Source organism: Thunnus albacares, chromosome 7, assembly GCF_914725855.1.
Source record: "Thunnus albacares chromosome 7, fThuAlb1.1, whole genome shotgun sequence".
In the NCBI taxonomy this organism is placed as follows: Eukaryota; Metazoa; Chordata; class Actinopteri; order Scombriformes; family Scombridae; genus Thunnus; species Thunnus albacares.
In genome coordinates this window covers 14,994,753-15,012,564 of record NC_058112.1, presented here as the reverse complement: position 1 = coordinate 15,012,564, position 17,812 = coordinate 14,994,753, and the positions used below count along the sequence as shown (strand labels likewise).

The 17,812-nt window shown below is 41.3% G+C and overlaps 2 protein-coding genes across 5 annotated transcripts in view; one reads left to right on the top strand and one right to left on the bottom strand.

Annotated features, from left to right (window-relative positions):
• Window positions 1-10,107, top strand: part of LOC122986232 (serine/threonine-protein kinase WNK1-like) — a 29,414-nt gene extending 19,307 nt beyond the window's left edge. For all 4 annotated transcript variants that reach the window (XM_044357389.1, XM_044357386.1, XM_044357387.1 and 1 more), the window contains 15 exons: window positions 1,271-1,347; window positions 1,434-1,596; window positions 1,687-1,803; window positions 2,131-2,244; window positions 2,350-2,398; window positions 2,500-2,643; window positions 3,208-4,226; window positions 4,314-4,388; window positions 4,517-4,636; window positions 4,731-5,058; window positions 5,633-5,810; window positions 5,936-6,129; window positions 6,258-6,413; window positions 6,505-6,728; window positions 6,832-10,107. In XM_044357389.1, coding sequence (XP_044213324.1) covers window positions 1,271-1,347; window positions 1,434-1,596; window positions 1,687-1,803; window positions 2,131-2,244; window positions 2,350-2,398; window positions 2,500-2,643; window positions 3,208-4,226; window positions 4,314-4,388; window positions 4,517-4,636; window positions 4,731-5,058; window positions 5,633-5,810; window positions 5,936-6,129; window positions 6,258-6,413; window positions 6,505-6,728; window positions 6,832-7,218 — 3,345 coding nt within the window. In that variant the 3' untranslated portion in view covers window positions 7,219-10,107. The remainder of the gene's footprint in view (window positions 1-1,270; window positions 1,348-1,433; window positions 1,597-1,686; window positions 1,804-2,130; window positions 2,245-2,349; window positions 2,399-2,499; window positions 2,644-3,207; window positions 4,227-4,313; window positions 4,389-4,516; window positions 4,637-4,730; window positions 5,059-5,632; window positions 5,811-5,935; window positions 6,130-6,257; window positions 6,414-6,504; window positions 6,729-6,831) is intronic.
• A 778-nt stretch (window positions 10,108-10,885) lies between these two features.
• Window positions 10,886-16,116, bottom strand: rad52 (RAD52 homolog, DNA repair protein). The gene is made up of 12 exons (XM_044357417.1): window positions 15,984-16,116; window positions 15,628-15,699; window positions 13,632-13,733; window positions 13,228-13,321; window positions 13,067-13,134; window positions 12,815-12,933; window positions 12,610-12,685; window positions 12,268-12,506; window positions 11,996-12,186; window positions 11,468-11,548; window positions 11,144-11,383; window positions 10,886-11,064 (listed from the first exon to the last, which is right to left on the bottom strand). The coding sequence occupies exons 2-12, from the start codon at window positions 15,682-15,684 to the stop codon at window positions 11,003-11,005; spliced, it is 1,329 nt and encodes a 442-aa protein (XP_044213352.1). The 5' UTR covers window positions 15,685-15,699; window positions 15,984-16,116; the 3' UTR covers window positions 10,886-11,002.
• Between the last annotated feature and the right edge of the window lie 1,696 nt (window positions 16,117-17,812).

The window sequence follows — 17,812 nt, the reverse complement described above, 5'->3', positions numbered from 1 at the left end:
GTGATACACACCTACCCTGCTCATAATTTCAGACACACGCTGACATACAGTACATATGTGTTTAACTCATTAGTTCCTCTCTTCACCATACTACAGTGTGAATTTCATGCTGTCCATTTTATATGTGCAGTTCTTCTAAATCTCTGTCCTTTTCTCTGGACACACTATTCTCATTACCATGGCTTTCCACTTTTTTCTTTCACCTGTCCCCTCTGCATGCTGCTTATTCCTGCATGACTATTAGTCTTGGGCCAATGATCCAAGTCCTATCCTGTCTCCTCCACTCAACGCAGAGCACCTATACTTCCTCTATCAGGCCTCGTGCCTCTCTGTACTGCAGGTACTCAGTGCACCAAATAAATTTATGTGTGTGTGTGTGTGTGTATATGTGGGTCAGGTGTGAAGCATTTGGTCCTTTTTGCTCTGTCCGTGTTCCTTGAACTATGTGTGCGTTCCTCCCAAAACATGAAGTCAAGTATTCACATTTTAAATCTTTTTTTCATTGTTTTATGTTAAATAAAACATAACCCTTTACATACATTTATCATAGAGCACCAACAAACATACAAGTAACATAAGGAGGACAATAAGGGTTTTTTTTTCCACCCACATTCCCACCACCACACACCAACATATAAGAGCATAGAACAGTGTTTGTGTTGAAGACTGTTAATATTTGACCAAAACGCTATGTCATCAGTTTCACATCATTCTGGCTCTTCAGATCAAAACAGCTCAAAGGTTTTACTTGGACCTTTAAGTCCTCCATGAAACACTACCCCAGTAGACATAATCTGTTATCAGTTACAAAAATCACAGTTTATTGAAACTTGAAATTGATAGAACAGCAGTAGTTTATATAAACATGTATAAACAGAGAAACATGGCCACATTCTGGAGGAAATGAAATGAAAACTCCATTGTACAGCAATATTTACACTCTGTCTGAGAGCTGAGTAATGGCCGCACCTGTAGTACTCAGATACAACCATCAACATCTCACCAGGTTAAACAGCTCCATCTGGTGGATGGTTTGATTTTTAACCATTATATTTTCTGTAAATGTTTTATCAACATAAATGGTTAAAAGTCAAATTTAATGAGTATGCAATGACATTGCAAAAAGTAAAGATAAAGTTAAAGATTGAAGGTTAACTATGTACATTCCTAAATCATTTCAAATTAGTAATGCACAAACAGTAGGACTTTCCATTTTGCGATTTGGTTTTGATATGAAGTGATTTATTTATGAAAGTTTTCTGTGTTTCAGGCCCCTGTGAGTGTTCCTCAGTCCACGCCAGTTGAGCAGCCAGGCTCTGCAGCTCTGGTGCCTCCACCTGTGGAAAGGTGAGAAAGAACTTGATTAAAAATGTCAGATTTTGTAACAAAAACATCTTGTCAGAATGTTTCTCATGGATCCTCGTCTCTTTCAGCTGCCTGTCAGATGCAGCTTCAGGTCTTAGTGACGGCAATGATGGAAATTCTACATCAGGAGGCCGTCATGAGGGGCGCTCACTAAAGCGCCACCAGCGACGATCCGTCCGCAGTCGCTCCCGCCATGACAAGACTGCAAAGGCTAAACTGAATGTTCTCAGTGTAAGGATCTGAACTGATAAGTTCATTTATATTCTTTCTTAAACTCTTTTTTTTGATGAAACTGTTTTAACCTGAATGAATCTTTTGCAGATCTCTAATGTGGGCGACAGAGTAGCAGAATGTCAGCTGGAAACGCACAACAGGAAGATGGTGACCTTCAAATTTGACCTTGATGGTGATAATCCAGAGGAAATTGCACAAATCATGGTAACAGTGACTCTCTTCTCTAAACAAAACCACAATTACATAGAGACTCTACATATGTGTATCATATACACTCAAGTTCATGCATAAATTGTTGCATATCTACCATTCATGAAGCACCTTTGAATTCACAACTGACAATCCAGTGACAGCTCACTGTAAATGAACAAAAAACAAGAGCAAAGGACACATAAAACTAAATTCCTACTATTAAATATCTGTAGCCTCAACCTCAACAGTGCTTGTCACAATTATTGAGCTGGTGTTTGGAGTTTTCTCACATTATATGTAGTTTAGATACAGTAGTTGAACTTTTGCTTTATGTTTCAGGTTTCGAGTGAGTTCATCTTGGAAAGTGAGCGAGAGTCCTTCATCGAGCAGGTCCGTGAAGTCATAGAAATGGCTGATGAGAAAGGAGAGGGCATGAAGGAAGGCTTTCCCCAGGTATTTCTTTACTACGCAGTACCTTTTTATTAACCAAATATTCATACTGTCAATTTCAATCCTCACCCGAACCTGAAGACTTACCTAAATGCAATCTCTCCACAGATGATTGATCTTCAGCAACAGCCTGAGCTCTCTGTTCCCATGCTGCCAGGTAATCAGCCAGCCACACATACAATACTTAATTCCCAGTTATTAATTTTCTGAAGTCCAACTCCTGCCTCACTTCTGACTTTCTTTTGACTATTTCCTCAGGCATTAATCCCAACACTGCAGCCCAGGTGGTGCATTCGGCAGGACGAAGGTTCATAGTCAGCCCAGTGCCGGAGTCCCGTCTTAGGGAACAGTTCTTTGGCGCTCCCTCTGCTAATACCTCCTTTGGAGATGAACCTGCCCCAGGTGAGAGAACTGAAGACTGTATATAGACTGCTTAGATAAACAATGAAGCAGCGACACAACAATAAGAATACAGCAGCAATTTATAGTGCACTGATGATATATGACGTGGCAGCAACACCACAGAAATGTAGTTTCTGACATTAAACCCCTCACAGCTCCATCAATAGTGTTATTTTTAACTTAGAGTCTGAAACTGAATTTAAACATTTTAAGTATATATTTGTAACTCCTATGTAGAGTTTGGTTGTTCAGAGTAATACATTTGATTATGCATGGAAATAAACAGGAATTGAAAACATGTCATTTGTTTGGGGTCCTTAAGTGTTATTGACCCTCTGACCAGTTCCATTGTCAAAACGTTTAACTCTGGCTGGTGATATTTTCTAAAACAAGACAATAAAAAGAGAATTAGAGAATAATAAACTGTTTTCTTTGTTATGCAGTATATTAGTCAACTGATCACATTAGCTGGGTTTTGCTTCTCAGAGTGCTCAGATTTCTCCACATTTTTGTCAATTTCCATTGATTATTTTAATTAAATGACTTATTCTCAATTATTTCTAGGGGCTCCTATGACATTGGGCCTCTCCCTGTCTGCTCCATCTGGGATTCTACAGCAGGCTTTCAGTAAAGTGAAGCAGGCTCGTGTAGAAAGAGGCAACACCATTGATCTTCCCACTGCTGATCAAGAACCAGGCACTGTCCCGTCCACTGAGGCTGTACTCGGCCCAAACTCTAACAGTGTTCTGGCTCCTCCAGAAGCTGTAGCTTCCACCACTGGCACTAATTTTCCTGCTGTGTCTCTCACATCGACTGCAACACCCTCACCACCTCCTTCAACTGGGAGGGTTTCCCCTCCGCCCATATCATCTCAGTCCCAAATTCCAGCTCCTGTCCCCAGTGAACCCTGTCTACCATGCCAGTCTTCTCATGAAACTGCCTCCTCACAGATTGCACCAACTGTCAGCATCCCTCCCTCATCTTCCTCCATTTCTCCTCCAGCTGTGCAGACCTCTGTCCCTGCAGCACCAGGGCCTCAGCTGAGCGGTAGTTCTGTATCCTCTGTTGCTACATTCAGTAATACTGTCTCTGTCCCTGCTTCAGAGCCTTCGCAGCCTTTTAATAGTGCCGCTTCATCCTCTCAGCCTATGAATTCATCCATCCATGCACCACAGCACACAACCTCCCAGTGTCCGCCTGTTCCCATTTCTGCTCAACCTGCACCTCCCACCTCGTTACCCAGTCAGAGCCAGCCACAGCCAGGGGAGTCAGAAGGGGCTGAGCTCCAGACCAAAGCCACTGGCAGAGATGATATCCAAGCCCTAGATAAAAAGCTACGCTCCCTCTTTAAAGACCAGAGCTCTGCTTCCTCCTCTGCATCACTGGATCCTGGACAGAACACAGGGACCTCCTCACCTCCCACTGGAACTTCTTCCCCTCCACCTGGAGTAGCTCTGGTACCTCCATCTAACCTTCCCCTCACGTCTGGGGTACAAGGTGTCCTGGGCCCCACAACCACCTCAGGACAGGGGATTACCCCAGCAGGACATGCCCAGACTCCCCCAACTAAGCCCAGGGCACAGGTGAGAGACATATCTAGAATCTAAGAGTAATCCCAAAATGCTGTTTATTACAATAATAATAATAAGTTCTTTGTTATATTTTTTTAGACTTTACCCACTGGTTTTGACCAAGCTGCTACACCTTCCTCCGACCTTGTGCCCCCATTTCCTGGACCAAATCAGGTGAGATCTGCTGTGTCCCTGTAATACTACCTGCCCTTTTACTTCTGCAGGTTTTTACCAGATGCGTTGAAGGTGTACTCATGTACTACTTAGATTGTTGATTTTATTCTGTTTGTTTGACTCCACAGTCACAGCAACCCCTGGGTAATTTGGATGCCCAGTTGAGGAGAGCTCTGAGCCCAGAGACTGTTCAGGGAGGTAACAGAGTCCAGCCTCCAGCAGCAGGTTTCACTCTGGGACGTTTCCAAGTAGGTTTATAATAGTCGCAGCTTAAAATGAATGCGGTTAAACCTCTTAAACCTTGAGCGCAGGTCATTAAAAATCCCTCCTCTCTGTGCTCAGGTGTCCGTTGCTGGTGATGGGACATCAAGCAGCGTTCCAGGTCCCCCCAGCATTGTCTCCTCTTCCTCCCACCCACCGTCCTCTACCTCTTCTTCCTCCTCATCTTCTTCCTCTTCATCCTCCCCCTCAAGTCCAGAAAATACTCTCCACCGGTCATCCTCTCTGTCCAGAGGAGTCTGTAAATCTGACACTGTAAATGGAGCCTCATCTGTCTCTGCTGGTCCTGCCAGTCAGCCCACCACCATAGGGCGCTTCCAAGTTTCCACAAGCACTAATGCAACATCTGGGCAAACAACTGGCTCTAAAGTGGGACGCTTTTCAGTCACAGGTGTGTATCAGGTGCACAGTCCGCAGAAGCTAGCTTTGATAAACTAGTGAAAGGCCCTCTTTATCAGGGACTAATGTTAAACAGGGTCCTTCTATACTGTACTGTTCTGACAACCGTACAAAATGATATTCCACGGTATTTTACCAGTTATTTCACTGCAGTTGAACTGGCTAAAAGAAACGTAACAAATGTTTTAAAAATAAAATGACGATTTTATCACAGCTTTGATTTGTGGCCACGGTATAATCACAATAATGCACTCAGAGATTTCTCCAGAAAACTGTGTGAAGGCGTCGTCTTTGCTGCCTATTGCAGAGACCGTAGTGGAAATTATTAAGAACTTTGATGTCATTTTTTAAATAGCAAATTCAGTAGACTCATCTGCTACTGAGCTGGAAGATCCATTATGTTTCATTCATTTCCAGATATAATCCTTTTATTTGGTCAGTGACATGAAACAAAGACTGTTAATCCTGTGCACGAGATGTTGAGGATACATTTTTAAATTGTTTAAGGTCTCCAGTTTAACTTAGTCCAGGCCAGTAATTGACATCATGTGTTAAATTTACCTCAGTGACCCCAGCCCCAGCAGCAGCCTCCGGCCCGTCACAAGGCTCCAGTATGCAGAACGGGCCCTCATCCTCAACCTCCGACCCTCATAATGCACATACCCATTACAGTAGTGACAATGATGATGACTCTGAGACTGACGACGAAGCTCTGCAGAAAGAAATCAGCCGTCTCAGAGAAAAGTATGTCACATGTTCACAATCCTATTTGATGCTACCTTCATTTCTCCTTATGAATGTCACTTCACATTTACAGTACAAGTGTTTTCAACATGACTATTTTTCTACCTTTGCTTTCCCGCTCACAGACACATGTTGGAGATTCAGGCCTTGCAGAGTCGTCAGAAAGAGGAGATAGAGTCCCTGTTCACGCGGATGGGAAAAGCACCTCCTCCCTCTGTCTTTTCTCCTGCCGTGGCCATGGCTGGAGGTCGACGTAGGCTTAAAAGCAAAAGCCACAAATCCGCTCGCAGTAGTGGACAACCCAGCCCTGTACACTCAGGTAAGGACAGTGAACTGGCTTTTCAACGTTTTGTCCACTTCAAGGTCAATGCTACAGTTTTTTAAAGTATTATGTACATTCTTAACCATTTTAATTTAAAACTCTGTGTGCTCTGCTCATGTATTCAGGATCTCCGTCCTCAGCTCAGAGTCTTCATGGTTCAGAGTCGTCTCCAAAGCAAAGTTCACCATCAGCAACAGAGGCTTCACAATCAGGTGGCAAGTCATCTTTACAACAGCTCAAATCCTCTCCATCCATGCCCATTCTCAGTAGTTGCTCTACAGGTATGTGCATACACTTCATCTTGCCGCACCGAGCGACCAGGCTGAATTTATTTCCTGTTTCCCATCTCACCTCTCTTTTCTGTATTCCCAGGAGTAAGCGGGACCAGCTCCACAAATGGTTCAGGCCACTGCCAGAACCACTCTACTTCTCTGACCCAGGCGACCGGACCCACCCCCTCTGCCTCTCACACCCAGAAGGGCAAGGGCACCTTCACCGATGACCTGCACAAACTGGTGGATAACTGGGCCAGAGATGCCATCAACCTCTCCCAGTGCAAGAGAGGTCCTAAAACTGGACCACAGGCAGCACATGATGTAAGCAAATTGTGTTGTCATATATGATACGTATGTTTTTGTAAACCACATAAAACAATCTTGTATACACAGTAGTAACATCCATTATTTTTCTCTTTGACAGATTATTCCTCCAGCCAACATGGGCCGTAAATTCTCAGCTCCAGGCTACCTCTGCCCAACACTTCCCAATCCTTCCAGCACCACCACTACCACCGCCACTCACCTCCCCAACCCTGCCAATCCCTCCGTCCCTCTTGGGCCTCGTAAAGGCTCTCTGGGCCCAGTCGCCCCGGGGTTTGGGTACGCCTCAGCCCCGTACAGCGCTCCTCAGTGGGCAGGACCCACAGGCACGTGCCCGGTCAACATGCTTAACCCAGCACAGCCACTAACACAGTACCAGCCGCCTACAACAGCCTCAGTGTCCCTGCACCAAGGCTACCACATGGGAACCACGCCAGCCCCCCAGAAATCAGTCAGCCCCGGAGGATCAAACCTGAGGCCTACGTAGCCCAGTCCAAGCCCTGGTCCAGGCTGAGATGGAGGGGCCACACAGGGCAGAGAGGGCAGACAAGTCGTTGAACAAGAACCACTAGCTCTCTTTGCAGTTTGCTGGTTATCGTGCTTTTTATTTTTATTTCAACTTTTATTATTATTATGTGTTATTCTGTCATAGAGTTGACCTGTGTGGTTCAAGTCCTCTCAGGCAGAACGAAATCTGTCTGGCAATTGGAGGGAGAGTGCAATACACATCCACAGCATGAGAGTCTCACACTTAGCTTGCCATTAGCTGTGGAATCGAGCTGTGATGAGTTGGTTGGTTGTGTCTGGCGATGTAACAACCCAAAGGCATAACCAACAGCAGCCAAAGATGTCTTTTTTTGAGAGCAGATGTTGCAATTTTGTCATTCCTTTTGGAGAGGAGAAGGTAGGAGGGATTCTGGTTCACATCCTTACTGGTCCTGACTTAAATCCGAGCTTGGACTGAAACAGTTTGACTGACCACCATTACACCGTAACAGACACACAGTGCACATAAACTTGACTAAACATCGACCTGGTTGAGATGGGATGATATGTTAAGTCTCAGAGAGGGGAGAATGTACAGAAAGAGGAATAGTGAAGTGTGACTGGTGAAGTAAGACAGCGAGTGTTAGGAGAAGAAAGACAAAGTAAGTTAGGCAGGAGTGTTATGGATCAGGTTGCAGTATGAATACATCCCAGTGGCTACCTATTAAGTAAAATGCAATAATGGCAAAGAAAAGATAAACTGTCCCTTGTAACTGTGGCCTTAATCCCCAAACACATTTAAACATTGACTTTGTACATAGATGTTTCCTCACTGGGTTATGATTCCATGTTTAGCATATTTATGTCTCTGTGAGAGTCTGGTGTCATTGTGATTTGAGTTGTTTATCCACACAGATTTAATATCATACGGATTTCTCCTTCACATCTGACATAAGCCAGTGGATCTGCCACATAAAAAGCATTGTCCTGGTGTTGACCACCATTAGGAGTTTGGATTGAAGAGGTGATGCTGCTGTAAATCACAATCTGAGTAGAGGGTGTTTGCAGGGTGATTTTTTTTGTTTTGTTTTGTTTTGTTTTTTTTACACAAGAATAAAATCTTGTAAAGAATCCCAACTTGACACATAAACCATTCACTCAGTAGTTCATTATTAGATGCTGGCAGTTCAGAATCTGCTTATCATATCATATAAGACGAAATAGTTTGTAGGATTTAGTGTTTGTGGAAGGTCTCGGACTCTGTCCCGGATGTTTACACAGATGGTGTACAGTACACAAATGAACAGGTTGTTAGATACGTCAAGCCACAAAATATCTCAGCTCATAACATTTAGTCGTCACCTCCCGAATCACAAGTGTCTGGGGTTCTCTCTCTCTCTCTCTCTGTGGTCTGTTTTTGTATGCGTATATTTAATAAAAACAAACAAATGTTCTTTATGGACCTGTATTCAGCCATCAGATTTTGATGTTGTTTCACTGTAATTATTATTAAAGGTTGTTAAACAACATGTAGTTAAAGGAATATAAAAAGTGCAATTGCAGGGTTGTTGTTATCGGTATCCTACTCACAACGCAGGAGCGATCCTGCTGTTAAGCTCTTCTATCTATAACTGCCCTGCCCCCCCACCCCACCCCACCCCACCCTTTTCCTTTGTCCCCCCACCTTTTCTATTTTATTGTATATATGTTAATGTGAGGTAAATGCTTTCACGTGATGCTCAGTCACTAGAGTACGCTTGTGGTAACCTATTCGACATGCACACGCACTCTAACCTGTAAACATGAGGAACACTTTAGTGCCTTGCATCCTCACTAATGACAAGTTCCAGATTCATCTAGTCCTGTAGCTGTGACTGTACTGCAGAAAAACCAGTTAACTAAACCTGTACATGACGTAAACGCAGCACGTGGCTCAGTAACTGTCACACGGCCAGTTCAGAGGATATAACGCTCTGAAACATTAGACACAACACACAGGACTGCAGCACAAAGAGCACACTGAGTAATGCAGAATCGTTTCTTTTCTCTCTCTACAGTTACGTTTGTGTTGATTGTGTAATCAGCTGTGTATTTATATTTGGCTCATGTGTACTTGTTTTTTTTTTGTTTTTTTTGGCTGGCATTTGTTTTTGTGGATTTATCATTAAACCATTTCATAGAAGCACTTGTTCAGGCAGCGAGTGAGCTGTGTAAAGGTTTTAAAAAAAAAAGTTGTCATGCTCTCATGCTGATTTAACTTTTTTGTCACAACCTCTCACGAGTGCCATGCTGTCATTGTGACTCTTTATCGCCTGCTCGTAGATTGGATGAATAGTTAAACTTCTCTAGAGAAAAAATAAGTTACTGCAATGCAGAATATGCAATGTTTAAAGTTTTATAGGGACTGAGGGGTAATGGAAACATTTGCATGCTGATGAGGGTTGTTACTGATGTCAATGTTTTTGATATTGGAATATTAGAAATCTTTTTTTAATTATTCTTTGCCTTCCTGATTCATCACAAAGTGTTGATCTGTTTGATTGCCATTCACCAATATCACAGGCACAACTTCGATATCAGCATATGATTTTCTGCATGCCGGCTTCACTGGTGTTTAATCTTACAACTGACAACCAACTCACATCTGGCCACTGTACAGCACAAACTCACAACAAAGCTTACATGTTAGATTCATGTGCTACTATGCTACTTTCAGTAATTATCAAAGACCTCCATACAGTACTGTTTGAGGCTACTGACACGCAGTGATATCTGTTGAACTTTTACTTCTGATCCCTCCTTACTGACTTCCTGTGATTCAGTGTCTGTTTTGTGTATGTTTTTCACATTGTACAAAATGTAAAAACAAATAAAAATAATATCAATTAAAGCACTTGTCATGCTTTTTTTGTGATTTTGATGACTGTGCTCTTTTAATTTACTAGTTACTAATTAAAAACTCCCTCAGGATGAACTAACATGATATTCTATGTCAATGCTTTTGAACAAGAAGAAAAACATTTTTGGAGTGGAGGGGGGACTTTAAGATTATTCATCAAATTTTATTAAAAAGCCCTGAAAATCCTGAATATTAAATATTCATGGATAATTAAGTAACAAATCAAAAAAAAAATCCTTTTCTATTGCTTAAGATTTTCACTCTTAAATCTTCACTAGGACACTATTGAAATATCATGTTAGTCAAACTTAAATAAATTGCAAGAGATCCTTTTTAAGAGGAGCATGACTTCATTTCCTATGACAAGTAATTTCCTCTTCACTGCTATATGATCATTTTCTACTGTAGTTGAATAATGGTTTCATCTTTTATTTTACAAGGTTTTTTTGGTGACCATCCTCAAAACTTAACCCTTTAAATCTTACTTAATTATGTTTTACATACATTTAGTAGTATTTGTTTTGAGCACAGCCAACTTGCTTTATGTATTATAGTTCCTTTTTACTTGTAGCTGGGGGCTTTTATTAATGAGACACACACAGCGTAACTAACATATTCTCTGCAGAAGCTGTGCAGAAGCAGCACTGAGAATAACCCTGAATTCTGATGGGACTGTTGCTTCTTGGCCTGTGAGCTGCTGCGTTAATATAAAACAAAACTACAGCTGCAGACTTCTGTGCTTGTTTTTATTATTTTTTTACAAAACCAAACAATATTTGTGCAGAAACACACAACATGAACTAATGAATTTATTTACACTGAAATAAATATAAAACAGAGTTAAACCATGTGGCTGGATTCTATAAAGTGTTGAGGATGTAAAAGTTCAAGTGTCCAGTCTGCGTTTCTTCATGAGCTGTCCTTGTCTGTATGGACTGAAGGTTTCACCTGTGAGATTGAAAAGGTGAATTAGAGACTCATCCAACACCTCGCTGACAGATCAGCGTCTCCTCTCATGAAATCTCACCAGGTTTCGCCTGATTGTGGTTCTGTTGTTGAGGTCTGTGCTGAGTCTGGTCCTGTCCTCTGCTGTACCACGAGGCCTCATCTGGAGGTCTACCGGGGGCTCTTTGTGGGGTCTTACTGCGCGTCTGCATCTGATGATTCCCGGGTGTGCTGGGTCTGAGCCCTCTAGAGGGCGTTCCGTCTGCGGGGACATCCAACTCCTCAATCCCATCCAGGGTGAAATCCCAGAGCTCCGGATCATCTGCAGAGAAACAAAAAACAGAATTACAAGGAGGTAAAGAGAGGCGGATTATATGTTGAGCCCTCTGGTGGTGGGTCACAGCACCTGCTAAATGCTCGTCCCTGCTGCAGGGCTTCCTGTGCGCAGCCGCGGCGCTGTCACTGAACGCAGGTACACCATCATGACCTAGAGAAGAGAGAGATCTTCATGGAAACACCACCAGAGGAAGACACATTTATGGAACAAAGATACTTGTGTGACCAGTGGGGTCAAACTACCAGCCTGCAATTCTTTTGTCTTGTGTTTTACTGTAATTATTTAAATTTCAGGCAAAACTGCAAAATCAAAGAATAAAAACTGACTCTTTCTGTCACATTTGACATTCAGTAAGCTGTACCGATCTGCACAACATCAACACTAACGACCCTCTGATTTACTGTTGCACACATGACACCAAAATATCTTTTAATAAACATAAAAGAATGAGTGTTTGGAAACAGTCTGGAGGAAAAAGTTACATGTGACAGCTTCCCCCACATGCATGATCTCAATCAGTGTTAGTGCAGGTACGAGGGAGAAATTTATTGTTGGGAGAAAAAAAACAAACACTAAAAGGTCATTTGAGTTTGAGACCTCCACTGGATCCTTGTCCAATAGCGATCTCTGCATCCTCGGTCTTGGTTTGATCCTGTTTCTGTTGCAGCTTCTTGGCCTCCATCTCTCTCCTGAACTTCTGTTGTAGCTGCTGCTGTCGGAGTTTTCTCAGCTGTTTGGGGTCCGAGTGTGTCTCAGACCCAACAACGTCCACCGAGTCCATCGCAGGTCTGAGGAGAGGAAACGGAATAAGGTAACATGAGGAGGTTTCGGTGCTGTTGAGAACAGAGAGGAGGCCCAGTGTCGTTTACCTGGAGCAGACGTTCTCGCTCCTGTCGGTTGCAGAGTCAACATTAGGAGTGTGAACCTCTGAACAACTCTGCTCCTGGTTCTGGTTCTGGTTGAGGACTCGCGGCTCCAGTGGCATCCTGGCGGGACCCACCGCAGACGCAAGCTTTTCCTCTCGGACCAGACTGGAGAAACGGGCCTTCTCCACTGAGGGCTCACCCTCAGAGCGTTTAGTCCGAGCCGGGTCTAGAGGAGGAGGAGGCTTTGTGTAGAAGAGAAGTGACGAGATTCAGAATCAACAGAACTACTGGATGGAAAAAAATGAAAATAAAACACAAGATGTAAATGATTAAACTGCATCTGACCTGTTTGGGGATCTTGTTAATTGCTAGGAGGTATTCTTTATCCAGGATGCAGTTTCCAAGAGCATTACCGAAGCATCTCAACAGGGACGACAATAATACATAAATAAATATTAGCACAAACATTTGATAAGTTATTAACAAAACTAATTTTTCTAAAGTTTTCTAGGTAAATTTGTAAGAGGCGTAAATAATCAAGTTCCAGTACTTCAGTGCTCTCTTCATGCCGTCAGTGACAGCTTCTTTTCTCGCTTTTTCTAGTGACAAAGCTTTAGACTTCAGTCCCTCACTGACTCCATATCCTACATCCTCATGAAACGATCCGTCCTGGAGGAAAAATTATTCCAATCACACACAAATCCATGAACAATATGAGCATCAGAGGGTCATGAGGGGGTCAATTCATGTGAAAATACTGCTGGGATCACAATCAAGAAAAAAAAATGTTTTTCATTCTAACCTTCAGCTGGACTTTGACAAACGCACTGACTCCGACATAAAACTTCCCGTTGATGAGGTCTACAAAGTCTGTGAAGCACAAACACAGGGTTCGGTTAGTCTGGTAGTGGTCTGGCATTGAAACAGGATCCTCTGGCGACAAAAAAGCTCGGCGAGTCGTACCGACGTTCTGCTGCGAGATGGAGTGAGACCATCCGTTGTATCCAAACATCTCGTTGGCCAGGCCGATTACGCGATGCCCTTCAATGTAGCACACCTGGAAGAGTCATATCAGAAAGTTACACGCAAATGCTTTTATGCAAATTTAACAAACTGGAAAATTTAGGTAAAATGTTCTCTGTATTGCAACAAGATATTTCTGTTGCCACAGTTTGTTTAGAAAGTATAAAGAAATTTCAAACCAGCAATGAAAATGCATTTGTGGAGTAATTACATGTGGCTATAAATTCATTTGAATACATTTAACTTTGTATGTTTGGAACATTTCTACGAGTCACTGACAACTGATTTCAAAGCTGCTGGACAGAAACAAAGAGACAGACTGAGAGAGAACAACAAAGACTTGCCCTCTGTCCTCCTCCGGCCACTCTGGTACTGATGTACTCTGGTCCTAGCCGCTGCCGCAGAGCACTGTGCACCGCCTGGTACTCCTCAGCAGTGTAGGTACACTGAGACCACAGTGCAGTTAGGACACAAAGTACACAGAAGTAACAGTTATGTGACAACGGATACTTGTATCAGTCATCCAGACATCTTTGTACCAAATTGTTTTGCTTTCAAATCATACAGGACTGTGATTTTCCCTTCAATGAAAAATGTGTTACAAGCACAATTTATTATAATTCTTCTTTGAAGTTGCCTGAAGCTGAAAAACATAATAAAAATGATGAATGATTATTCTGTTCTTCTTGCCTCCTGACTACACGAACCCTCACTTTCAAAGTTGATATTCCATCCATGCAGCTGTTTAGGGGCTGCAACTAACGATTCATTTCATTATCAATTTATCTGATGATTATATTCCTGATTTGTTTTTGGTCTGTAAAATGTCAGAAAATGTCAAATGGTGACGTCGTCAAATGTCTAGTTTTGTCCACAACCCGAAGATTAAGTTTACTGTCACATAAAGATAAAGAAACCAGAAAATGTTCACATTTAAGAATCTGGAACAAGAGAATTTTTACATTTTTTTCTTAAAAAATTACTTAAAACAATTAATCAATCATCAAAATAGTTGGCTATTAATTGGGTGGCAGAAGCCTTTCCCAGCATCCTGGAGAGTTTACCAGCACATTATTACACAAACACACTTGTAAGCAGATGTATGTGTAATTCCAGGTGTCCAATCCACTTGAATATGGACAAAGAACAGGTAGAACCACCAGACTAGGGGACAGAAACACACTGGTCTTATCATAGATTGTCATGATTATAAAAGGTAGTTTGACTAATCTTACTCCTTCTGGATTCAGGAGCTCAGTAGCACAAAGACATTTTTACACACTGCTGCAGATCTCTGAAGCAACAGCAGTCTGAAAGGGGTCAGAAAGGGTTATTAAATAGTTAATCATACTTTTGCATGTTTTTAACCTGCAAATAAATAAATAAGTAAGTAATGAAATACGCTTTTAACTTTGTTGTGTTTTCTTATCCTCTGCAGTTTAATTGTATGTCAGGACTTAGTGACTGCAGTCTTGTATTCACACACACTTCACTGTAAAAGAGATGCTTTCCCTGACTGAAGGGCCCAGGTTTTTTCCTTCATGCCTTTAACATCTGTAGGAAAAGACCAGCTGTGTACAGAAGCTGAAAGCGGCCGTGCTGGCAATTTTTTACTTATTTTTTTAATGCCATTATCTCAAGATCACAAGTTTATTATTTCGTTATCTCATGATGAGGAGATAAACAACCCGTTATCATGCGAAAACAAAAGGTTGTTTCCTCTTATTACATATAAAGCTTATGAGAGATCAGGAATGCCATGCCAGCATGCAGAGATGGCATCTTGACAACTGTAGCAACTGATTTAAGGAGTATCTATTATTGATCAAAGCATCAGACTGTACTTCAACAGAGGATCGCAGTTCACAACCAAGTCTTCTTTTACAACCTTTTTCTTCAAGTTTATTATATACAAAACCTACATGAGATCATCTATCTACTCAATTAAAATAGCTTTATTGGCATGAACAAAAACATGTTGCTGCCAAAGCAGATTCACATATATTACATATACAGTACATACAAAATACACAGGTGTCACATATGCAGGTTCTATATTATACTGATGCAGTCCATTATTTGATTGCTATACAATACAATAACGATAAATCAACCCGTTATCACGATAAAAACGAGCTATGTTATTTCAGGATAACGAAATAATTAACTCGTGATCTCGAGATGACGGCATTAAAATATAATTACATGCACGTCCGTTCTTGGCTTCCGTAGCTTATTTACCTCAGATTAATTAAATCTGTACACCTGAGCCTCATTTGGATGACAGGAATAGTCAGTTAAACGTTAAAAGGTGTCCCTGCAGTCTTGTAATCCACCTACCTGTCCGAAGCACTTTTTGGCAGCAGGAGTGCTCTTCTCCTCAGAGTTATCGGACATGTCTGCAGAGATGTCCTGCAGTGCAGAAAATAAATGCAGACATGTAAACAGCCATGAGACAGTTAACGTCGGTGGTTTGTGTGACCAAATAACAACTCTGCTGCCAGGTCAAAGATGCCTTTTCATCATTTCATAACGGAAACTTTTTAATTTAATGCTAAAAATGAAGCCAGAGCTGACGCAGGAGACTAATAGGTCTAAAGAAGCTAACGTTAAAGGTTTGTACAGCTAGCAAACAGCTAATACTGACGCCACTATTACACTAGCCATGACTGAATGTCACTTACATACAAACTCACCTGTTACACTTCATAAAAGGTGGTTTTTGTGTTGAATGAGTTAGTCGGAGCACCGGAATATCTGCTACATTGTAGCTGAACGGGAACAACATCTGAACTTCCCGCCGACAACCGGAGGTGGAGTTTATGCTGCCTTCAGGGTTTGTCGGAAAATAGAGATGCATGGATAAACACGAAGCTCTGGTTTTGCATTTATTCTTACTATAGCGTAGAGAATTTAATCATTAATGAATAAATAAAAGACTGAATACCTGTGTAGTAGCTATCTGTCAGTCTCACTGGTATGTCAGTTTTGTTTATACAAATTTGTGCGTTATCCTGTAGCCTACTTAGGAGCAGTGGTGGAAAGTAACTAAGTACATTTACTTAAGTACAATTTTGAGGTACTTGTACTTAACTTGAGTATTTCCATTTGATGCTACTTTATACTTTCACTCCACTACATTTCAGAGGGAAATATTGTACTTTCTACTCCACTACATTTATCTGACAGCTTTAGTTACTTTTCAGATGAAGATTTGACACAATGGATAATATAACAAGCCTTTAAAATACAACACATTGTTAAAAATGAAACCAGTGGTTTCCAACCTTTTTGGCTTTTGACGTCTTACAAAAAGTAGTGTGTAGTAATGTAGTACATTTCAGATGTCTATGAGTTGTTAACAGCTCCACCAAATCATGATTTTTCCCTCTAAACTTCTCACATGGTTTAATTTCAATAAATGTTCAAATGATCCAATATTTCACCAAAAATCAAAGATTAGAGAAAAAGTCCAAAAACTGAAAACAGATTTGTGTATCAGAACTTTGTTTTTTCTTCTTTCCTCTCCCATTAATCATCTCACCACCCCTCAGATTTATCTGCTGACCCTTTGGAGGGGCCCGACCCCTAGGTTGGGAACCACTGGACTAAACCAGTTAACTGTATATAAAGTAGTTCAAACTAGCTCCACCTCCAGCAGCTACAACAGTAACATGCTGCTTACACACTGATGCTTCAGTGTTAATAATCTAATGATGTCATATATAATAATATATCAGTCAGAGGGACCAAAGCACTACTTTTACTGCAATACTTCAACTACATTTTGCTACTCATACTTATGTACTTTTACTTAAAGGTGCAGTATGTAGAATTAAGTGGCATCTAGCAGAAGGGCCTTTCGCATTTTTCGTGAGAACTTTTACTTGTCATGTTATATTTTTACATTGCTGTGTTGGTGCTTTTACATCAGTAAATGATATACTTCTTCCACTACTGCTTAGGAGAGATAAAGCACAAATTCACACCAATCACAGATGTGGCTGTTACCATAGAAACGTCACCCTCTTAATGGTAGAGAGTCAACTTGGGACAACAAATGTGTTTTAAAATGTGTCGGCAGGTTATTTTATTGAATAAAATAAGGACCGAATAAAATTAGCTACATATTCAATTTATCTTCTTCGTTCTGTCGCTATAGCACATGAATAACATTTAATAATATAGAAACAGCTTTTGTTCCCGTACAGATTTGTGGGCTAATTCTTTCCAAAACAGCCGTAATGCGTAATGAGGGTTATTTTCCTTCTTAATAGGCTAAAAATGGGAATTTACAACGTGCACCTGAATGGAACATTAAAATTATGCACTAGGAAGATTAAATGAAGATGAAAAAAGCTCTATTTCCCTCTTCTTCTCTTACTCGACAGTCTAAATTGTCCACTGTTAATGCACCGTGTTGTTGTTAATTTAATTTGGGGGATAAATATAGAAAGATGAAGATCCATGTTTTTATTCACTTTGTCTATTTTTTTATTATTATTAATCGTTGGCTTCTTCTATA

Excerpts from the sequence above, each read along its gene's own strand:
- rad52 (XM_044357417.1), bottom strand. The coding sequence starts at position 15,684 with ATGTCCGATAACTCTGAGGAGAAGAGCACTCCTGCTGCCAAAAAGTGC. Across the intron at positions 13,734-15,627 it reads CCAAAAAGTGCTTCGGACAG|TGTACCTACACTGCTGAGGA; the intron begins GTAGGTGGATTA and ends CTGTGGTCTCAG. Across the intron at positions 12,187-12,267 it reads AGCGAGAACGTCTGCTCCAG|ACCTGCGATGGACTCGGTGG; the intron begins GTAAACGACACT and ends TCCTCTCCTCAG.